Below are 24,533 nucleotides of genomic sequence, written 5' to 3'. Positions count from 1 at the left end.
AAAAAAAAATGACCTTGGTTAATCCCAGAGAAGTTAGCCTTGATGTGTAAGACTGAAAACATTTATTCATCAAAGCCATCTTCAGTGCCATCTCTGTATAGAACTCCACCACTTGACACTTTGTCATGCTGATCCTGTCCACGCCACACTCCTATCTCCATACAATGTAGGTATTTCAGACATAACTGGTGTGAACAGTCCATCCTCCACGACCTACCCTGAAGTTGCTCAGAATGGCTGAAACAAGCAGTTATGAGGTCAGAAATTATTCTCTAGATATTTACCTTGTTGATGATAAATTACAAAGACCTAAGAACCTGGCTTTGTCATTTCCACTCTCTCTTTGGTCATCTAGGGCTTAAACTGGTGAGATTGGTGCTGGGCATCCTCACCTTGCACTGAAGTAAGTCCATATATCTGACCAAAATGGTGCTATTTCCTCAACTGTTATATATTTTGTGGATGCTCCCATCACATTATTAGTTAAGGATCTCACAAGGCTCAGATTTATCTGTTATGCTCTAGCGCATAAAGGAATTATTTTGGGGAAGTTTGGTGGCTTGTGTTATAAACAGGAGGTCAGACTAAGTGGTCACAATTTCCCTTTCTGTCCTTGGAAGCTGTAAAACATATGCTTATAAGATTTATTTTGACAGAAACGGGGTTATAACACTGCATTAGGAGCTGCTGGGTGTTCAATATTTTTGTAAATCAGCCCGCTTGGGGGTGGGTCTAGCTTTTCTCTCTTATTTTTTTAAAACTTTGGCTGGATCATAGCTCAATTCCATCGGTTTTCATCCTAGGTGACTTAAGGGAAACCAATATCAATGTTTGTCTAGAGGTTTCAGTCCTCTGGCCCTGTGCTTTCAGTTTGGAATTTTGCAGCTGGCAATTTTTCAGCCTGAAAACTGTTTAAAATGTGGTTTAACTAAAGGTGCATTTTGCTACTATTTCTGGGACATTAGTTGTGTCTGATTGGGTTTCAGGTGCCCTAGGTCTAAGGAAGTCAAGTGTGAAATACCCATTGACCCCTTTTTGTTTACTACTGTATTGGCTAAATGAACTTGGCGAATTTTGTCATACACTTCGTTCATATCTTACAATCATAGAATATTAGGGTTGGAAGAGACCTCAGGAGGTCATCTAGTCCAATCCCCTGTTCAAATATAGTATATTTAAAAACTGGAATAGAAAAATCCATCCCAACATTGGATTTTTAGATTTTAACATTATTGCACGTGTAGACGTGCCCTTCGTTGCTCACGGCACAAATTCGCGGGAGACCACTCTTTCAAACACCAGTGCCCTTTTATTTCCTTGTATTTTCCCACCACCACTTATATACAGCTTTATACAGTTCGCTATCAGGCAGGTAGCCCTTTAGGGAACAGCTTACTCTTACAGCTAGCTGGGAGCAACAGACCCTCACTCCTCACTTTCCTGTTCCTCTCCTCCTGCTTCCTTCCTGCTAGCTTTATAGGCCTTTCCCCATCAAGGTGTTTCTCTTTTAAGGCTTTAATCAGCCTCAGCCTGTCAGCTCCAATCACTTCCCCTTACTGGGAGCTGAGCTAGCAGGCTCTGAGCTAACAGGGGCTGAGTCAGTGCCTTTTGGCCAGCACCCTGTTACAGCATGATAAAACTTAGCACTTGTTGTTCTTTGTTAGTTTCAGCCTTACTGAAAATGCAGAATATTGGGGATTCTGTTATTTAACTGTCACTATAGGAACTTCAGCAATTTGGCTTGTTTAGACAGGGAAATCTTTTGCATAATCAGTGAATAGCAGCTAAATGACTGACTAATTGGTTTATGAATGGATGTGTTTTGAGACTGCTAAATAAAAAAGGAATGGAGCAGACATTACTTCATGGTCCTCGCTCAAATGTATCTGAGATATAGAAAAACAATGAGGAGGAGTTGTAGAAGACTAATAGATTTATTTGGGCATAAGCTTTCATGGGTAAAAAACACCACTTCTTCAGATGCATGGAGTGAAAATTATAGATACAGGCATAAATATATTGGCACATGAAGAGAAGGGAGTTACCTTACAAGTGCAGAACCAGTTATCATAGGTTTCACCCCCACTCTGAACTTTAGAGTACAGATGTGGGGACCTGCATGAGAACCCCTAAGCTTAATTACCAGTGTAGATTTGTATGCTGCCATCACCAAATCGTTTCAGTCATTTGGAAACTCTGTCTTCTCCCCAAAATATCTCCCTCCCAAGTACTATAACCCTTTCCTGGGTAGCCTTGAGAGACTTCTCCACCAATTTTCTGGTGAACACCAATCCAAACCCTTGGATTTTAAAACAAGGAGAAATTAATCATCCCCCTCTTTCCTGGCAGGATTTGAGTTTAAATTCCCTTTCCCCCACCAGTTCCTGGTGAATCCAGATCCAACCCCCTTGGATCTTAAAACAAGGAAAAATCAATCAGATTCTTAAAAGAAGACTTTTAATTAAAGAAAGGTGAAAAGAAAACTTCTGGGAGATTAGCATGCAAGCTATTCTCACAGACAACAGATTCAAAACACAGAGAAGTCCCCCCTGGGCAAAACCTTAAAGTTACACAAAAGAAAAACCCAATTGAAATCTCCCTCTTATGCAAAAAGACAAGTCACAAAAGAAAATAAACACAAGCTAATTTATTCCTTCTCTAATACTCACTACCCTGATAGAAGGCTGATTCCTGGATCTTTTCTCTTAACTTAATAAACTGACTGAACAAAGGACTCTTCCCTCCTTCCTGGTTGAAACATTTGGTCCCCCCATTGGTTCCGGGGGGAGGGATAGCTCAGTGGTTTGAGCATTGGCCTGCTAAACCCAGGGTTGTGAGTTCAATCCTTGAGAGGGCCACTTGGGAATCTGGGGCAAAATCAGTACTTGGTCCTGCTAGTGAAGGCAGGGGGCTGGACTCAATGACCTTTCAAGGTCCCTTCCAGTTCTAGGAGATGGGATATCTCCATTATTTTTTTTTCCCTCTGGTCAGGTGTCAGCTAGGCTATGTGAACTTCTTAACCCTTTACAGGTAAAAGAGGCATTAACCCTTAACTGTCTGTTTATGACACCAGTGTTGACAAGGCCAATTCAGTCAGAGTGGATGTGGTCCACTCCTAATAACTGATGTAATCATCATGAACAGGTTGGATTATGAACAGGACGCTGCCAGGCAACTCCCCAACACCACATTCTACAGGCCACTATCCTCCAGTCCCACCGAGGAGTACCAAAAAAAACTACACCATCTACTCAACAAACTCCCTGCTGCAACATGGGAACAAATCTACATAGGCTGAGCTTTGTGACTTTGTCCTCATCCACAACCATTTCAGATTTGCGGACAACGTATACTTTCAAGTCAGCAGCACTGCTATGGGTACCTGCATGGCTCCACAGTATGGCAACATTTTTATGGCTGACTTAGAACAACTCTTCCTCAGCTCTTGTCCCCTAGTGCCCCTCCTCTACTTGTGTTACATTGATGACATCTTCATCATATGGACCCACAGGAAGGAGGCCCTTGAAGAATTCTACCTGGATTTCAACAATTTCCACCCACCATCAACCTCAGCCTGGACCAGTCCACACAAGAGATCCACTTCTACAGTGCAAATAAGTGACTGTCACAAACACCACCCTATACCGGAAACCTACTGACCGCTATACTTACCTACATGCCTACAGCTTCCATCCGGGATACATCACTCAATCCATTGTCTACAGCAGGGATCAGCAACGTTTGGCACACGGCCCATCAGGGAAATCCACTGGCGGGCCGGGACGGTTTGTTTACCTGCAGTGTCCGCAGGTTCGGACGATTGCATCTCCCACTGGCCACGGTTCACCATCCCAGGCGAATGGGGGCTGCGGGAAGTGGCAGCCAGCACATCCCTCGGCCGAACCTGCAGACGCTGCAGGTAAACAAACTGTCTCAGCCCATCAGCGGATTTCCCTGATGGGCCGCGTGCCAAAAGGTGCTGATCTCTGGTCTACAGCCAAGCCCTAAGATACAACTGTATTTGCTCCAATCCCTCAGACAGACAAACACCTACAAGATCTTTATCAAGCATTCTTAAATCTACGGTACATACCTGGGGAAGTGAGGAAACAGATTGACAAAGCAAGATGGGTCCCCAGAAGTCACCTACTGTAGGACAGGCCCAACAAGGAAAATAACAGAACACCGCTGGCCATCACGTACAGCCCCCTGCTAAAACCTCTCCAGCACATCATCAACGATCTACAACCTATCCTGGAAAACGATCCCTCACTCTCACAGACCTTAGGAGGCAGGCCAGTCCTCACTTACAAACAGCCCCCCCAACCTGAAGCAAATACTCACCAGCAACTACACACCACACCACAGAAACACTAACCCAGCAACCAATCGCTGTAAAAAATTGATTTGATTTAGTTGGGGATTGGGCCTGCTTTGAGCAGGGGGTTGGATTAGATGATCTCCTGAGATCCCTTCCAACCCTGGTATTCTATGATTCTATGAAACCCCATTGCCTACTCTGTCCCCATATCTACTCTAGCGACACCGTCAGAGGACCCAACAACATTAGCCACACCATCAGGGGCTCATTCACCTGCACATCTACTAATATGATATATGCCATCATGTGGCAGCAATGTCCCTCTGCCATGTACGTTGGCCAAACTGGACAGTATTGATACCTCCTCATCAATTATTGGGAGTTTACCACATCCACCTTGACTGAATTGGCCTTGTCAGCACTGGTTCTCCAATTGTAAGGTAACTCCCTTCTCTTCATGTGCCAATATATTTATGCCTATATCTGTAATTTTCACTCCATGCAGAAGTGGGTTTTTTTACCCATGAAAGCTTATGCCCAAATAAATCTGTCTTTAAGGTGCCACTGAACTCCTCGTTTTTGTGGATACAGATTAACACAGCTACCTCTCTGATACTTGAGGTATAGAATAATTTTAGATTATAAAACTTGCTGGAGTGGTTTATATAAAGTGTTTTATTCATCTATTCACGACTGTAAATCTACAGAACATGCTAGCTTTTTTTAAAGACATTTAAGTTGGTCAACAGTTGCGGGACCATATCTTCCCCACCCCTTATGTAGATAGAAAAGATTCTGAGCTAATCTTTGTGTCCTCTGAGTGTGGTGTGGTGAGTTCCAGGTATGCAGTGTCATCCCTTCTCTTCTGTGGGTATGACTTCACTACAAAAAAGTGTGTTTTTAACTGTGGTTAGCTACACCACGTTCACTAACTCTGGTAAAAATAGCAGCAGAGACGAGGTAACTCATCTTTTAACTTGGGTTAGCAGTCAGTTTCAACCCCAGGCTCCCCTACGGGCTTTCGATATGCTAACCTGAGTTAAAAGACAAGTTGCCACATCTTCACTGCTATTTTAACCTGAGTAAGCTTACCCAAGTTAAGAAAACACTTTTTTTTCCCAGTGAGGACTCACCCTATATGTGGGAAATTCTGGGATCCAAACTGTCTGCCTTGGGCACAATGAAGGTGGGGTTAGTGCTGGAAGTTGTCCTCCTTGCCAGAGCTTTTCAAAGTTATGGTTCTGAGGCAAACCCCTTTCTGCAGTTGAATAACCCAACTGGTATGTCAGAGGAAAACAGAAGATGAGGCTATATGAAGCAACATTAGCTCCCATTGGGTTCCCTCTCTGGCTACTACTGTGCAGACACAAGGGGACTCAGCCATTGGCAGCAGTGGGTGAATGAGCAGCATAGAGGACTCACTTGACTTCATTGCAGGACAATGTTTTTTCTTTTCCCTGATGTGGATACTTAAGATCCACCAAGTTAAGAAGTCTCAACCCCTTACTTGTGGGGTTAGTTATTTGGAAACTCATAGGATCAGGCCAAAGTATTCTAATTATTCATCTGAGGGAATGATGCAGTCAGAAGCAGGGCCGGCTCTTGGGTTTTTGCCGCCCCAAGCGACGCAAAAAAAAAAAAAAAAAGCCGTGATCGTGATCAATCTGTGGCGGCAATTCGGCGGGAGGTCCTTCGCTCTGAGCGGGAGTGAGGGACCGTCTGCTGAATTGCCGCTGAATTGCTGGACGTGCCGCCCCTCTCCGGAGTGGCTGCCCCAAGCACCTGCTTGGCAAGCTGGTGCCTGGAGCCGGCCCTGGTCAGAAGACAGATCTAGATACCGGCACAATATAGTATTATTTGACAGCTTTATGATAACCCACATCAAATACCAGAATACCTTGGTCCCAGTTATTACTGCAGAGATTTACAATTGACTGATCTCACAATAAATGTGTTCCTCTCAGATTTGCCTTTATTATTGTAAGTTTTTGTTTTTCCTTTCTTTCTTTCTTTCTTTTTTTTTTTTTTGCACAGGAAATCTTACAAGCCTCAAATGACTTAAGTCAGATATAACTAGATTTGAGACTCGTTCATATTATCATTCCATTAGATAACAGTGTTATTAATGTGTGTCACCCCCTGGAGAGCCTAGAAGGAGATGAATGAGTTACTTTTGTAGCTGGCCTTCAGTGATGTTGGAGGGACAGTCAAATCAGGCAAGTTATTACTAAACTGTCTGGGGTACTGGCATGTCCAGTTAAAGCACAACATTCCCTTGTACTCTTGTGAGATAAGGAAGGAAGTGGATAATTCAGTGAAAGGATGGAAGAGGGTTTTTCTGTATTGGTTCCGAGTACAATTTGAGGGAATAGAATGTTAGTCAATTTTTGTCCACTCCACTGTTTATGAGGGAACACAAGCCCTTCTTACGTGAGAAAGGATATGTACAAAGTTAAACATTGGTTTAAAATCCCCTTCCTGGCTAAGTGATCTCTTTGCTGACAGGAGTGAATCTATCACTATATTGAGCATCATTTACCTTCACCTTCCATGGTTGTGATGAATGCCCTATTCCGGAAGATCAATGTGGCAGTCAGTCAGTCAGGATCATATTCCTTTTCTACTCCCAACAAGTTGGAAAACCGACCAGGGGATGTTGAGGGAACACAGAGTGTTTAAAAGCTGGACAGAGCAAACAAGCGGGGAGAACAGGAATGGGGACAGTCTGTGAAGGTGGGAGGCAGCATGTAAGCAAGATTGGATAGCCTGTTTCTGAAACTGGGCTGTGGGCAGTAGACCGGTATCAGTCATTGAAAATGCACCAGACAGAGTTAAGGGGAGTTAAATGACTCCATAGTGCTGCAGTAAAGGAGATACACATATAGTAACTAAGGGGAATGCTGCCACAGGCAAGCCCCTGAAAACATCCTAGAAATTCCTACTGTACCAGTAGACGCCTGGAGCTCCCTGAAACCTTTTACATTACCTTTGTATTGCTCTGTTCTGAGTGGTGGAGCTGAGTATTGAACTTCACATAATTAATGTATCAGATGACTATTTAGTTCAAAATAACCCTACTTCCCATTATTTTATTTACCAACCCATAAGCAGCTTTCTATAACTTTGGCTAACTGAAACTATCAATTTCTGTTCTTAAATTATGACAAGCCATTTCGATTCCTTTTTTAAAAATACAAGTTTGAGGTTGTGTTAAATTAAAGCTGAGCACTCTATTAGCTATTAAATCTGATCACTGGTGAAAACCACCTTCATATCTTGCTGTCAGTTTCAGGGAAAGGTGAGGAGTGGGAAAGGAAAGTTTTTATTTATTTGGAGTGACACTCCTCTGTATAGAAGTTTGGTGAAAAGTCAGTTTGATGGGTTTTTTCATGTGTTTGATTAATATTAAGACTGCCTTTTCTATGAATGGCCTAGTTACCACTGTTATCAAGTGGGTTGAACATAATCTTTTCTTACTGTCTTTGACTCTACGCCAAGTACAGCATGAAATAATGTTTTAAAAGCATTCACACAGACTATGTGAACCTTGAAAAATTGCATAGAATGCTACACTGATTGACTCATCATTACTATAGTTTATACAGATTAGAGTTTCTTTAAAAGTTGTATGAGTAACTAACCTGTCTGATCTTTTACTTAAAATGCATTTGAAGAAACTTGTGCTTTACACAAAGTCTTCTGGTAGGTTTAATTCAGGAAGGATCAGATGGGAATAAAAAGTTCTGAACATCCTTGTTTTTGGAAGTCAATGGTATTCCCTTATAAAATGCAGACAAAGGACCTGATTTTAAGGTATGGCTACGCCCTGCAACTCCCATTGACTTTATGTGGAGCTATAGGTGTTCACTACTTCTGAAAATCAGGCCATAAAGAAATAGTTATCATCTTCACTGGGAGCATGAGTGATCTCTGAAGCAGTAAGGCTGCTATAATTAAAGTGCAGATTTGAAGATCTATTTTCTAGCTATTAACATGTTTTGAAAGCCCCATGAAAAATGAGGGGTTGGGGATTGGATCATGAAGTTGTTACTGAAGCAGAGTAATATACAGTACCAATCAACATGGTATGTAATGACTGATCATATACTTCAGGACTTATATACCTCAGATTATTTAGCAGTTAAAACCCAGGTAATGTTGCTCTCAAGTGGTTCTTTATACACGCTCATTAAACACAGGTGGACTTTGGCTTTCCATTGATTTTTTTTTTTTCTCAGAAAAAGAATAAGCAAATCAACCAACACGTGTTTTGCTCACATGCCAGAATGAAGAAGTATCAAAGTTGGAAGGTCTCCCATTCCTTAGGTTATATCTAGAGTTGCTCAGGAATTGTCTATCAAAAAATGTGTTTTTGATGGAAAATTGCAGTTTTTGCTAAATTTAAATTTTCTGTAGAGAAAATTCAATTTTGCCAAAATGTTTTGAGTTTTTCACTGGAAAAATTTAAATCTCCTTTCTCCTCTCTGTCCCCATCCAAACACCAAAGCCACAAATGACAAAAATCATTTCCATTGATAGTCATTTTATTGTTTTTACATTGTAACTATATTTTAAAAGTCTTCATTCCACAAACTGATTCCCTCTTTGTTTTTTTCATTTAATATAACTTTTTAAATTTTACAGTGATTCCAGAGTTTGTTACTCAAGTCAATATTGCACTGGAGAGCTTAAGCAGGAACACAATGCATCAGTTTGATGACAATCAGTTTGTGGACATCTCAAAGAAGGTCTATGATACAATTCATGACATCAGATGTTCAGTCATGGTGATTCGGGTAAGTCTCTTCATTCATACCTTGACTATTCATTAATAACATTATTGAGCAATTGGGACACCGTGGAACATTCACAAGAATTTACAGCTAAACAAGGTACTATTGCCACAAAGTTCAGATCCAGATTTGCACAGTTCCAGTCTATGCTGGTGCTTTGATTCTGGGTTATTTGAATAGACACGAGTATAATTCGAAAAGGTCGGAACCATCCATTGTACACAGAACAAGTATGAAATCTCTCAAAAAATTAAACATTTTTAAAAAGAAAATCAGCATAGAAAAAATAGTGTTTCTTCTGGGTCAGCCCAAAGTTAAACAAGTTGGGACCCTACACTCAGCAATGTCTGAATGAGTGGATTCCAGATAGGAGTTCAGTTGTGCAAACTCCTTAGCCTTGTTCACTAATCTGCTGAAGGGGGGACTGTCGCATCATCCTGGTAACCCCTTTTGAAACTTTGTCACCAACAAATTGAAAGGAATTTTAGATTAACTTCTTTCCATCTGATAGCTTCAGCCCATTTAAGTATAGTGACAAAAGATATACTTACCAAAATAACTTATCGGAGAAGCTCTTAAAAATACTCTAGAAAAGAAAACTTTTGCCTTTGGAATGAACAGGATATGAACCCAAATGAATGAACTCAAATAGCAGGTTTTCCCCAGAATAGGGTTACCAGATAGCAACTGTGAAAAAATGGGAAAGGGGGTGGGGAGTAATAGGCACCTATATAAGAAAATGTCCCCAAAAATGAGACTGTCCCTTTAAAAATGGGACATCTGGTCACCCTACCCCAGAACTACTTCGCTGCACAAATCTCATTGTAAATGGCTCTAGATGTACACTGAGCTGTACTATCAATATGCTCAGTCTGTGTTTCAGAAACAAAATATAAACATTCCAAATAAAATCCACTTAATAAGTTTGTTTGCCAAGGAATGATGTCTTTTTTTCCTCCTCTATCAGTTAAGGAGAAACTGGGAAACAAATTCTGAGCCCTCATATAGGGTTTATTAAAGTTTAAAGTAGAAAGTTTTTGTGAGCCCCTTTAAAAATATTGGTAGCATATCACTTACTTGGCATCAGTGGGTGTTGAGGTACTCGGGATCTTGTAGGGTTGTGTCCGTGCTGCTGTAGCTTCAGATATGAAACTGATTATAAACGTAATGAAAGTCCTATCTTACTGTGTGTGGTTCACTGTGCTTTCACTCCACCTATAATGGATTTTGTTGTCAAGTGCAAGCAAATTTCACTGTCCTTAGCAGTACTCAGCACTTACCTGGTCAGTATTAAATTTCACTGTCCTTAGCAGTACTCAGCACTTACCTGGTCAGTATTAAATGCTGCTGTGCTTTGCCAATGCCATTGGACAATGGGAGTGTAGCGGGGCAGTTACCCCCATCCTGAGAGAAAAGGCTAGGCTGATTGGGGAAGCAACCACAGCTGGGGCCACACCCCAATCAGGCCACAGCTGGCCCTATAAAAGGGCTTTGAGCCAGGGGCTGTCAGTCTCTCTCTAGGTGTGGAGAAAGAAGGAACTGGCTGCCTGGGAAAAAAGGTACCTGAACTGGAGTAGTACTAGGGAATAGGGCAAGGGATCTTGGGAGCTCCAGCCTGGTAAACCCCCAGGCTGCAGGCTTTATGCAAGGCCTAAAGAAAGGTACTGGGGTTAGGTAGAGGCAGCTGGTCCAACCCGCCTTGCCAGTGATGAGTGGTTTATAGACTGAAGTCTGCCCCAGTGAGTGGGGGCTAGAGGATGACTGGACAGAGCCACTGGGGCAAGATGGGGATAGAGAGTTGGGGGTTTCCTGGGGAAGGGAGACCCAGAGTGTGGGGTGCTGCTGGGGCAGAACCCCGAGGTAAAGGGCACTGGGGTCCAGGCAGGACACGAGGCCTGAGATAGGTGAGTCACTGGCCTGCAGAGGGCGCTCCAGGCTGAAGTCGAGCTAATTCCTAGGAGCACCAGCAGGAGGTGCTGTGTGGCGAGTCATCGCTTTGCTACAGGGAGGAAAAGAGACATTGCTGTGGAAGTGAAGAGATGGTTGTATTAACGCCACTTGTGGTGATGGGGCCAGAGCAGACATTTTTTACCTCTGCTGAACTAGTGAAGATGATGTCTGTTGGAATGTAGCTGTTGCATTAACTTAGATGGAATATATGGGCCAAAAGAGCCAAAGGGGTTACCATTACCCTGTAATTGTCCAGCATTAAAGCATTTTAAACGAGGTTTGGGGCTTGGCATACAGAGTCCTCAGTCTGCTTAGTATGATGGCAAACACCATTAAAAATCCTTTTCAACCTTTTTTAGAGAGACAAAAAAAGGAAAAACAGTTAAGTTTGCCAAGTATTAAGTAAAGCTTTCATTTTAACAGCCTTGTTCCCTTTCCCTTTAGTTGGAAAAAGTTTTTAGAAGGAACGTCTCTTAAATGATAATAACTGTCCTTTTTTTGGAGGTGGGGAGAAGATACAATTGAGATGGGCTGGAGCTGTTGCAGTTGCTCTTAAGTCTGATCTTGTTTCCTAAAAGAGAAAACAAGACAAACACACACAAAAGGGGGAGAAAAGAATAAGGATAGATAAAGCAGTTTTTGTCTCTGACGTTGACTCTCATTGGCAACCTCCCATGCTGGGCCTGTGTTTTTCAGCTGCTCCAAATCCTGGCAAACTTTATTGTTGTTGGGCTCGTTAGGGCATTGCTTGTAGTTGCCTCTCCAGTCAGGGCTGCTGGAACGGTTTTTACAATGAAGGTGCTGAGAGCCATTGAACCAAACTGTAAAAACCTGTTATGATGGGAACCACTTGAAGCCAGGGGCTGTGGCAGCACCCCTAGTTCCAGCACCTATGTCTCCAGTCACAGGCTCACAGCAGTGTGGCAAAATATGCAGTCTGGGCTGACTAACCTGACTCTTATGAAACAGAAGGCAAAAGGAGAGAGCTAGGAAAGAAAATACATGAGGTGGGGGAAGGAAGAAGAGACACCAGGGGTGGGAGGGAGATGAAATCTCTCATCTCATGTAGTATTTGGGATTTAGCTGGAGCTGCGGGAGGTGGCAGTGGTAGTGTCATTTGTGTTCAGGCCCAGACTGGGTAGGACTACTGTCAAGAGGAGGATGAAGACGATCTGGAGTCCCAAGTGACCAAGGCGGTAGCAGCCCGGATGGTAAAGCTCACTGCAGGCATTGTTAGCAGACAGCTGCTGCTTCTGCTAATTTGTCCCCAAAGTCTTTTCCTATTAAGAACACCCGAAGGGAGTGTTGGACAGAATAGTCCATCCTCTCATTATTTTTGTCTCCTAATCGGCCTAATTTCAAGCACATGAATTCTGATTTCTGGTTCCACACTTTTATTGTTTACCAAGCGTGATCTTAAAACAGTCCCTGAATTTATATTAGTGGGCCTTTTTGTTTGGGCTAATTCGACCTGTCTGTGTCTCTCTCGCATCTTTTCGTTTTGATATTTTTTGTTATTCTGACATCTTATGGATTTACTCCCTTTTTAGAGTTGAGCTCACAATTAGGGTAAATTTGTAGGCCCTTTATTACACCATCTGTCACTTATAATGAAATTCCTTTTATAACAAAGAGCATGTGTGTGTGCACGCTTATGAAAAATAGACATCACTAGCAGTGGACTCAACTGCATTTGAATGGTCACCAGTAAGCAGCAACAACAAAGTCCTGACAAAAGCTCAGGCGATCAAGAAAAGATTGTCATGAAATAGGACATCTGGACTTCATGAGCTCCACCATGCAAAGAGTGATGTGAGAAGCTTTTTAAAGGTTCACTGGAATGTCAGCCGACACTTCCCCCTCCCCAAGAGACATTTATTGGTGTATGCTGCCAAACCAAGAGTAAAGCATGACATTTATTTTGAGTAAGGATGCATTTGCATTCCTAACGAGAGAGAGTCCATTCAATGCCAGGCTTATTTCAGTCTACCTATAAGGAGCTTTAGTAAATTTGACTTATTCAAGCATATGCAGTAACCATAGCAGCCAACATGAGGAAATATAGAGTGTTCTTTAGCAAACTCTAGGAGCTCGTTGATATTATGCCAAAGAACGTGCTTCTGATTACATGGGATTTCAGTACTAAAATGAGAGAAGGAATCGTTGATCAAAATATAATTGGAAGATGTAAATGAACAAGGACACTAATTCAGAGTTCTTTTCAACATCAAAGCAGAAGCTCTGCAGATCAGCTCCACAGGAACCATTTCAAGCATGTAATTAGAGAGAGAATATTTTAAAAGGTAGTTCTTCTTATCTGCAAAACCCTGCCAGATCCCATTATTAACTCAGTCTTTCAAAGTTAAATCTTCACTTCAGATGTGTAAAAACACTCACTCCAGCCATGCAGGTATAGCCTCAAAAACACTGGAAAGAAGCTTATTGTCAAATAGCTGTTCAGCAATGCACTATACTATGGGGGGGGGGGGGGGCAGAGTTTGAATCTAGGTCTCCTATGTCTGAGCTGAGTGCTCTAATCACTGGGCTGTTAAGTACTGGGGGATAGGGCATGTGCCAGTAGCTCCTCCTCATTTTTATTAATGGGAGCTAAGTCCCCCTGTACATCTAGCCCAAACATTTGAAATGTTTTATTTGGAAAATATCAAAATGAACTATTTTAACACTTTTTTCCACATGCTTTTTCCGACCAAAGCAATTACCCAGAAGTGACACAGATTAATGAAATGTTTCAGCCAACCTGAATCTCTGTTTTTTCAGTCAAAAAAAAAAGTTCACTTGACACTCGTGCTATACTTGATCACTCTAGAAAGGGATCCAGTCTAACAGTCAAAACAGATTTTAGTTTGGTGGAGTATGGAATCAGACTTCTAATCAGTTCAGTGCTTTCAGGACACAATGCAAAGCCAGAAAAGTGGCCCCTTTATGGCACTATACAGACATGCTGAAAGTTCTGGCAGTTGATAATAGGTGGCTAGCTATTATTTATCATATTTCTGAAATGTCTATAAACTATAATAACTAATAATGAGTAGTAGTAATTCCAAAAAACAAAATTATGTTAAAATGGAGTTAAGGTTGAGGGCATCAATAATGTAAGGATAAAAACCAAGTACGTTGTAATTACCTCAAAATCCAGGAAATCCAGAGATGAGGTTCTGGTTAAAAGAAATCCAAACATGTTAAGGTAAAAAAATGCAATTTGATATATTTTAGTGGTGTAGCTTCAGATTAGAATACATGGATGTTTAAAGGTTTAGGGGTCGACATTAAGATTTAGGGTTATTGGTGGGGTTTTTTTTTGTTTGTTTGTTTGTTTTTTCCTTTCATGGTGTCACAAGAGGACAGAATGAAGATTGAGTAGGTAGGCAGCTGGAATATAACCCTACTCTATATTTCCCGCTGGCCAACAGAGGCAACTGTAGGCAATTAGGAGCGCATGTTGCACCAGTTTTAGGAGTGGGTCACTGGGTAGTGTCCTGTTTCATGCTTGGGAACTCCAGGAACTCCTCTGGGACACTGCAGCTCCACAACATGTCTAATATGGGCCAGTGACTAGAGGCTAAACTCGGAGGAGGAGGAGATGATAATATCTGGAGATAATTGGTCCAAAGGTGCTCAGATGACCCACAAATGGTGGTTGGTGTCTATAAATGAGGCATAGGTGAGAAAGTGGGGTCCATACTAGTCTAGAATGAGCCCTAAGGTGTTATGGTGTCAGGACAAGGTAGCTCATTGTTACATATTCCTTTCATGTGTCATGTGGCCTTTACCACAATTTTTTTGACCTCTTAGTCCCTTCAGTGCCACATGGAATGAAACTAAAAGAATACAATCAGTCAACTGTAAATGCATTTTGCTTTTATTTACTACTCACCAACTTTGGCTCTATTATATAGGTCTGACCATTTAGCTAGTGCATTTGATCAACACTCTCTTAAATCAAAGTATTGACAAGAAAGGAATTCTGAGTAGCAAAATATCTCTTAGGCTGATCTGGCATCATTAAAGGAGTTTGGTAGGGTTACACAGTTCTTCTGCATCTGTTCAGTTGCTGGAAATAAATACTTGTCCTTTCTGGGTATAAGAATATTGGTTTTGCTGGTGCAAATGCAGAAATAAATTATTCTAAGGCTATTGGATCGGCGGGTAGCGATCGATCTATCGGGGATTGATATATCGCATCTAGACGAGACGCGATATATCGATCCCCGAACACGCTCCCGTCAACACCAGAACTCCACCAGGGTGAGTGGCGGTAGCGGAGTCAGCGGGGGAGCCGCGGCCATCGATCCTGCGCTGTGAGGATGGGAGGTAAGTCGAAATAAGATACGTCGACTTCAGCTATGCTATTCCTGTAGCTGAAGTTGCGTATCTTACATTGACACCCCTGCAATATAGACCAGCCCCAAGTGTGCCTAAAGCTATTGATTAGACATAATATGGAAGTAAGATTTCACTTGAATGTGAAGTGGGACATTGGCTCTTCAAAAACAGCATATGGTTTCAAAGTGAAAATGGAGAGTGGAATTTTGGTTCATGGAACTGTTTGTGAATAAGGTGAGCAGGTTCTGGCCTGTTATCTGTGCTCCATTTTGTTTGATGTGAAACTCAAAAGCTGTAATATTTTGAACATCTACAAAAGGGACATAGGCACCATCTGGATGAGAGAATGCTGCCAGGGACTGTAATTGAGAATGGAGAGAGGTGATATGAAATACAAAGTCAAAAGTGTGTGGAAAGCACAGAGGAGTTGGTGAACAACATAAATAGCAAGTATTCACCAGTACTTTTAAACCAGGGTGCATGTGGCTCACTAGCCTTAAGTTACTCTTGTCATTAGTTTATAACTCAGTTGACTTAGTGGAGTGACACCCAGGATGCATTTGGCCTGATGCCCATGAATGTTTACCATGTGAAAAAGTAATTCTGTGTCCTGAGATTTTGCAAGGGTATGTGGAAAAAATGACATACATGTTTCAAATGTCAGTATCCACCAAATGTTGTTGCTATCAGAAGTGTTCTCTGTTGCTATAACAGAGTTTGAGATACAGCCGTTGCATCTTGTTTTTTGTCCTTTCTATTAGCTAAGATCATGGAAGGACTGGGGAAGGGACCAGAAAGTACTACCCCTTTCCTCACTGCAGATCCAAGAGGTTCTAATTATTTGAAGGTCACCTGCAGTTAGTTGAGCACCTGACACACCAATTTAAGTCAGAGGGGATTGTCTGGCTATGCTGAAAGAATGACAGGAGACATTCAATATGGGTTTAATCAGGCCGCAACTTTATTGTTAGACAGATGTTTGGGACTAACCCGGTGGATAAAATGTGTGCAGTGCAGGTGCAAAATTTATGTCCCTCTAGCAGATTCCCTGCCAGGACCTTACCAATTCCAGCCATTTTTTTGGGTGGGGGAAGGGGGCAGAAGGGCTTCTACAGCTCCTCCCTATTTATCCAGGTCCCTTCAGCAATTTTCTTGCAGGGATTTTACCGACCACACCCCCTCATAGGAGGGGTTAAAGTGGACTATAATGATGGGGGTTCAGCAGTTTCTCATTGGAGTCTGTTTTTGAAGCTTTTCTGTTGCAAAATTGCCACCTTTAAATCTGTTACTGAGTGGCCAGAGAGATTGAAGTGTTCTCCTACTGGTTTTTGAATGTTATGATTCCTGATGTCAGATTTGTGTCCATTTATTCTTTTGTGTAGAGACTGTCCGGTTTGGCCAATGTACATGGCAGAGGGGCATTGCTGGCACATGATGGCATATATCACATTGGTAGATGTGCAGGTGAATGAGCCCCTGATGGCGTGGCTGATATGATTAGGTCCTATGATGGTCCATCATCCAAGGTGCCACAAGTACTCCTGTTCTTTTTGCGGATACAGACTAACACAGCTGCTACTCTGAAACCTGTCATTAATTTATGTAGTACCTGTGCTGAACATCCGCTATACACTTAAATAAAGAGTTGTGACATATGGCCTACTTTGCATGAGCAGAGCCTACCTGAACCTGCTGTGAGAAAGGCGAAACACCCCCCCACACACACACACACACATACACACACTGCACCTGGCCAATATGGTGGTAAGGGAAAAATTCCTTCCCAGCCCCCCTTTCTGGGGCGGCTAGTGTAATACCCACAGCAGATATAGCAAAACACCCGGCATATTTGTGACCGAATTAGGGAGGGAGGGTGGGTGGGTGCTGCCCAGCCTGTTCTGAGTGGAAAGGGGAGGGGCCAGGTTCTGCTGACCTTTTTAAACCCTTCATTCCTAGGTGGTGAGTCATCCACCGCGCTGACTGTTCTTTTATCAGCTTTACGTTTCCCCTCCTCCCCCAAGCCAGAAAGCATTGCCGCCTTCTCCTGGCAGCCAGCCAAACTCCTCCCTGCTTAAGTGCAGGGTGGCAAGTAGCCGGAGCTCACAACTTTGGAATTGGAACCATGATTTAAGGTGTGGATTTTAGTAAGATTCCTATAACAAAATAACTTGACTTTTAGTATGTTTCCCAAATGAAGTGTGCATGTGTGCGTGCAGTTGTGTTGATGGGATATTTTATTACTTGTGTTTAAAAGGGTAGTGTTTACCTGCAATTTTCAGTTTTCTCACAAAATGCAGGAGTTTTATAAAATTCAGACACAGAGGAACTGAATAGTTGTGACCAGCCCAAATCCTTCTTTCATTTGCAGGAGTGCAAACATGATAGAAAATTATATTTGCACTAACACAAGTTTTTTCTTCAATCATAATTTACTGTATGGCTACTAGAGCTGAAAAACAGAATTTCTGTCCTGTGGAAAATTCCAAGATTTCAACATTTTTGTCATCCTCAAATGGGATGAAAAATTTCAATTTCAGACTTTTTTTGCTAAACAAAATATATTGAAATATGTTGTTTCTACTTATATTATAAAAATCAAAATAATAAGTATAGTAGCAGAAAGTCCATTCTGTCACAGTTGGGCCAAGCAATCCACCATCTGTGCAGTCTCCCTCAGACAACCAATGAAACGGTCTAGCTGTACAGTAAGGGTGCTAGTTGGTTGGTTGGTATCTCTGATATCATACTTGTCTAGGACTTTTGGCAGGGTATAGATACATGCTTTACTGTAGCTGTACACCACATGGGTGTAATTCACAAAGTCAAAATGGCTAACAACTTAAAAACTGGAAGGTTAACAGACCACAGAACGCATTGATGATTCAACCACGTGATATTCTGAATAAAAAGAGCTCTAAATCCATGTTTCTGGCTGCTTCCATCACTTTGCACTGACTCAACAGTCGGTTTAGGTAAATATATTATATTAAAAGTCAAAATAATACAGTTGCAACAAAACATTCCAATTTCCTGTCAAAAATTGTGATGAGATCAGTACATTCCTGTGAAATGTTTCAGTTTTGTTCATCTAAGCAAGCTCTTTAGAATTGCCCTTAAACTCCTAATTTTTCCATATTGTGAAACTGCCAAGCACCTGTAAGGCACACATTACAAATTAAAGAATACTAGTGTGATATATACCAAGGCTGACAATTAATTATTATAACAACATTTTGTTTCACATATGTGCTTCATATAATTGGTTTCTACGCTTTTGTAATGCGCATAAATGGTCGCATAAAGGAGCTTGTGATACTCTTTGATATGTATGGTTTGCACCTACGCAATGGGAGAAATGGGTGTGTCTGTCATCTAATTTATCTCTACATCTGTCTTTTGGATGCTAGTCTCAGGCAAATTATTTAACTGTTTTTACATTTGTAAAATGAGAATAACCCTTATTTAGTTCATAGGTGTGAGGATTAATTAAATAATGAACATAATGTAACTTGAGAGTCAAGATATGAGGCTGTGTAAATGTAAAGCATTTGATTGTTAATATTGTGATGGGATGCCAGGGTGCAGCCTGGGACCGTGGGACCACTGTGCCCCCTTAACTCTCCAGGCTGGGTGTCTCTCACAATGCTTTGCTAGTGACAAGCAGCAAACCCCTCCAGGTGTTATCACTCAGCACAACAGCATGTGGAGCCCCACACCCAGCTAAATTGCATGGCCTTATACATGGTGACTGCCCAGCATTCCACCATCAGAGGAGCGCTGTGGTCTTTCTCCCCCCCTGTCGCTCCCCCCACACACAGCCAGCCCAAGCCCCCTTTAATCCTTGAGCGCTGAACCCAGAGCCAGGGAGGGGCAGCATTCGGGGCAAGGGCACCAAAACCTTTGTAGAAGGGCGGGGCATTAGTGCCAGAACTGGGTGGGATGGGGGCATGCCTCCCCTTTTTAACATGGGTGTAGTTTGGGTGTTGCCCACCCCCTTGCATTCACAAGTCTTAAAAGAGCAACACTCAGATGTGGAAACTATAGAACCTGGACCACCAAAAAAGAAAATCAACTTTCTGCTGGTGGCATCTGACTCAGATGATGAAAATGAACATGCGTCAGTCCGCACCGCTTTGGATCATTATTGAGCAGAACCCGTCATCAGCATGGAACCATGTCCTCTGGAATGGTGGCCGAAGCATGAAGGGGCATACAAATGTTTAGCATATCTGGCATGTAAATATCTTGCAATGCCAGCTGCAAAAGTGCCATGTGGCACCTGTTCTCACTTTCAGGTGATGTAAATAAGAAGCAGGCAGCAGCATCTCCTGTAAATGTAAACAAACTTATTTGTCATAGTGATTGGCTGAACAAGAAGTAGGACTGAGTGGACTTGTAGGCGCTAAGTTTTACATTGTTTTAGTTTTTTGAGAGCAGTTATGTAACAAAAATCTGCATTTGTAAGTTACACTTTCAGGATAAAAAGATTGCACTACAGTACTTTTAAGAGGTTAATTGAAAAATACTATTTCTTTTGTTGTTTTTACAGTGCAAATATTTGTAATCAAAAGCACTGTACACTTTGTATTCTGTGTTGTAATAGAAATCAATATATTTGAAAATGTAGAAAAAATCCAAAAATATTTAATAAATTTCAATTGGTATTCTATTGCTTAACAGTGCGATTAATTGTGATTAATTTTTTTGAGTTAATCGTGTGAGTTAACTGCGATTAATTGATAGCCCTAGTAAGAATATTGAAGATGTTTACTTCTCTTGTAAAGCTAAGGATTGCTTGTCAGTTTGTCTTCCTGTTATTTACTTCACTTTGGTCCGATCTAGTACATTGCTGTGTGGTGGATTGCTCACTTAAAACTGTTGATGTTTTTGTATGATGGATTGTTCCCAACAAAAAAGCCCAATGCTTTCATCTCTAGCTGCTACATTTATTCTAGAAACTTCTTCCTCCTACTGAGCTGAACGGTCCCTTTCCACTTTTCCATTATTTTGAGCCCTTTAAATTTACAGCCAAAGCCTAGAAATAACCTCTTGGAAACTTTTATACTCTGAAAGCTATTAAAGAGAACTTCCATTCTGTAATTATTATTATAGTACTGGGTTAGCAAGGCAGAGAGCTAAGGGTCATTTTTCTGGCCCCCGTGTAATACTTCCATTTATATGTTTTCCAGCTAGTGATTAGTGTAAGCTTTTGCATTGCTGGTCTCTCTTTTTCTGTTCCCTTGGCTGTTGCTTGGCTTGACTTTCTCTCTAAGCCTGAATTCTGTCCTCTATGAAAAAACTCCTATAGGATTTATTTGAAAATAAACTGTTCATAGATTTATTTTTGATAATCTTATAGAATGCTACATCAGAAATATAATTATTACATTTTATGGGATGTGTAATGTTCTATTTTTCAGTTTTCAATGTGCTATATTAAATTATATGGTGTGTGTATATACTCAGCTGGTGTAAATTGTCATATCTCTATTGACTTCAATGGAGCTATGACAATTTACGCCAGCTGACAATCTACCCCATATGTGTTTGAATTATTTGTTTAATCACTGTTTAAATTCTTAGAATGTTCTAAATTGTAGTAGTATTAAGACACAGTGCCTACTAGGAGAGGTGCAGAGTTTCCTTGCCTGAGCATGAGCTTCTGAAGGTATTGTGCCTTCAGTATGCACAACAGTCTAGATTTTGTGTTGCTCTCTTCTCATTTGGTGAGGGAATGAAACAGTCAGAACCAGGGCCGGTGCTTCCACTAGGCAACCCTAGGCGGTCGCCTAGGGTGGCAGGATATAGGGGGGCGGCATTTCGGCAGCGATTCCTCTGGGCGGGAAGAAAAGCGGCTGCGGAAATGCTGCCGAGAACCAGGACCACCCAGAGGGGCTTCTTCTACTCCGGGACTTCGGCAGAAATTGAGCAACCGGTCCTTCACTCGCTCCAAGACCCACTGCCGAAGTGCCCCGAAGACCCGTAGCGGAAGGATCCCCGCCGCCGAGAAAGCCGCTTCAGAGAAGATGCTGCCGCCGATTACTGAGGAGAAGCGCTGCCGCCTAGAGCGGCAAAAACCCTAGCGCTGCTCCTGGTCAGAACACTATCACCGCCTCATGACAGACATATTCTGTCAGGGCCATTTAAGCCCTCTTTGTTGTACTGGAGAAGCGTCAAGGGGCCTCATTGTGAGAGGGAATTTAGGTAACTGCCTCCAGGGGTCCTGGGGAAGTCCCACCCTTTTGGGAGAGTAACAGCACTGCCAAACATATGCTCCTTGTGCACTCTCATCCCTTGTGAACCCATGCAGGGACCAGTCACAGCCCGAGTGACTTTGTTTACTTCTGTCTTCAATACCTTCTCCCCTACACATCTCAATGAATTCATTTATAGGTTAATGGCTTCTCCTCTTACTGGTCTTCCTTTATGTCTCATGGCTAGTTGTCTGTGTATGTTCTATTATGATGGTAAGGATGAAGAGAGATTTCATATTCTACTACCTCTTATGCACTGGACTAAGATAGTGAGTACCACTTTTGCAACAAATGGTTAGTGTGATGGATTGGTATGTGTATATACAAACCTTTATTAAATTGTGTCCTCCACTGGACACTAACTGCCATAGAATCAGAAAAATGTAGAGTTGGAATAGACTTCAAGAAGTAATCCAGTCTATTCCTCTATGTCAAGGTAGGATTTACTATGCATAGACCAACCCTGACAGGTGTTTGTCTAACCTGTTCTTAAAACTTCTAAGGATGAGAATCCTTAACCTTATCCTCCAGATTTCAAATAATTGATTGTTTAATATTTTTTTCCAGCATCTTTCTGGGTATCAACTTAAATTTACTGCCCTGTAATTCCCTGGGTCCTCCTTTCTCCTTTTTAAAAGATAGGTAGTATGTTTTCCCTTCTCTAGTGCTCTGGGAGCTCACCCATCCTCCATGCTGTCTCCTTCATCCTCCTGTGAATTAGCTATTTTTGTTGGTTTGATTACCTTGTTTACCTTAATATGTGAATGTACCTCCATTGTCTCTGGTTTACAAAGCTTGACCCTAGCAGACTGGTGAATCCACATTCCTTTGTCTAGGACAAACCTGTTTATCTGCTCTACTCAGATTACTTGGTCTGACCATATTTTAGGAACATATTTCCAGCGCACATATGTAACTCTTTTTACTACCTACTTTAAAGAAATGAAACAAAACCAAAACAAAACCCCACAGTTTTTGATATTTGCAAAATACTAAAAGTGAAAAAAATATTTTGTAGTGAGGCATTTTCTCCAATTTTATATCCAATATTGTATTTATTCTTAAAACACACAATAAAATAGCCCTAAAACCTCTATAAGGAGAATTTCACATGGGGGGGGGGGGGGAATGGGAGAGGAACCCCTGTTAAGATGAATGAGAACTGTGTAGGTTGCAGAACAGTGATAGGCCATGATGAAAATGTATATCTGTGGTATTTGACATTTTAAATCCCAGTTGAAACAGGAACAGAGCAAATATTGTACAATTGAGAAGAAGAAAAAAATCTAATTCTTTCCTGTGAAAGGACAGTGGGGAGATGGAACGCTTTTAAAGAACAGTTTCTAGCCTGCTTGTTAAAAACCAGTAGCACAATTACAGAAAGCCAGAAATATAAATTATTGTTGCTATATATCCTTACCAGCAAGATGTAGGCACCCTTTACTAGAGGGTCCCCTGAACTTTATTGGGAGTGTTCCAGGGGAAAAGCCTTGTGTGCTGCAATTTAGCCTTAGAGACTACAACTCCCATGATGCCTTGGGGAAAGAGGGAGAGACTTCCTCATGCAGGGAGAGCAGGAAGTGGACTGCATTTTGGGAAAAGGAGTGTGATTGCTGCTGTGGAGCTCTGCCCATGCTAGGAGCTGCTGCTAGGAAGCCAGAAGCTGCTGCTGAGAGCCTGCAGGGGCTTTGATCGAACAGGGAGCCTCAGAGGCTGTTGATGGCTTCACTGGAGTCAGAGCATAGACTATTTCTGTGTCTAGAACTAGACTGAGGTAGGCCTGCAGTGAAGGAACTATGAGTAATCCCCACCATTGTTTGGGAAAGTATCCGCAAGGGAAGCGGCACAGCAGAGAGACTGAGTCTGAGGAGAGTTTGTGATCTTCCCATCGAACCAGGACCCAGAGTTGCTGGCATTTGCTGGAGCCAACTCCAGTTTTAGAGGGGTTGTGCAGCTTGTTGCCTTTGCTGGACTGGTGCACAGAGCTAACAGAGTGCTGTCTCCAGCTTCAGATCTTCAAGCGTGCCCATGCAAGTGTCTAGAACTCTGAAATCCAGAGGAGTGTGGTGAATGGTGGCAGTGTAAATGCCAGTCGCATAAGTTTAATTTATTACTGTATATTATATTTAATTGATTTTATTCAGCTGCCCCTGTGGATTTAAATTAGTAGTGACATTTAATCTTAGTCTGTTATACCCTGTTTCTTAAATTGTTAAGTAATGAGTGTTAGCTCTAATTTAAGTATATTGGATGTATATTATTTATACACCTCTACCCTGATATAATGCAACCCGATATAATACGAATTTGGATATAACGCGGTAAAGCAGTGCTCCGGGGGCGGGGCCGGACTATGCACTCCGGCGGATCAAAGCAAGTTCGATATAACACGGTAAAATTGTTTTTGGCTCCCGAGGACAGCGTTATATCGGGGTAGAGGTATAATTGCTATTTGAGTTAGACCCATGCCACAGGTTCTTATTAGTATTATTACTATTTGAAGGGGTTTATTCCTGGAGGTTCCAAGTCACGCCATTGAGTGTGTACAGGGGTCAGCCAGGTAGAGGCACCACCAATTTTAACTTCATTTAGGAGTAAAGGGACTGCAGCAGAGGGGTGGATAGAGGATTCCCACCTATCCAACATCACCACTGGATACTCAGGATCTCCTTTAATGTCCACAACATCTGGCGCCCAGGCACACAGGCGAGTGTTGCCTGTTCCTGAGTAACCCAGGGAAGAAAGGGGGGTTACACAGATATATCACAAACATCGACTGAGTCAGATACTGTATGGCCTGGTCTACACTAGGCGTTTATGTCGAAGTTAGCGCCGTTACATCGAATTAACCCTGCACCCGTCCACACCGCG

General features: G+C 42.0%; 1 protein-coding gene across 9 annotated transcripts in view; it reads left to right on the top strand.

The window, feature by feature from the left end:
• Positions 1-24,533, top strand: part of CTNNA3 (catenin alpha 3) — a 954,554-nt gene that overhangs the window by 769,966 nt on the left and 160,055 nt on the right. For all 9 annotated transcript variants that reach the window (XM_054035487.1, XM_054035488.1, XM_054035489.1 and 6 more), the window contains one exon: positions 8,966-9,117. In XM_054035487.1, coding sequence (XP_053891462.1) covers positions 8,966-9,117 — 152 coding nt within the window. The remainder of the gene's footprint in view (positions 1-8,965; positions 9,118-24,533) is intronic.

This window comes from Malaclemys terrapin, chromosome 7 (genome assembly GCF_027887155.1).
Source record: "Malaclemys terrapin pileata isolate rMalTer1 chromosome 7, rMalTer1.hap1, whole genome shotgun sequence".
NCBI lineage: Eukaryota > Metazoa > Chordata > Testudines > Emydidae > Malaclemys > Malaclemys terrapin.
This window is presented reverse-complemented; position numbering and strand designations above follow the sequence as displayed.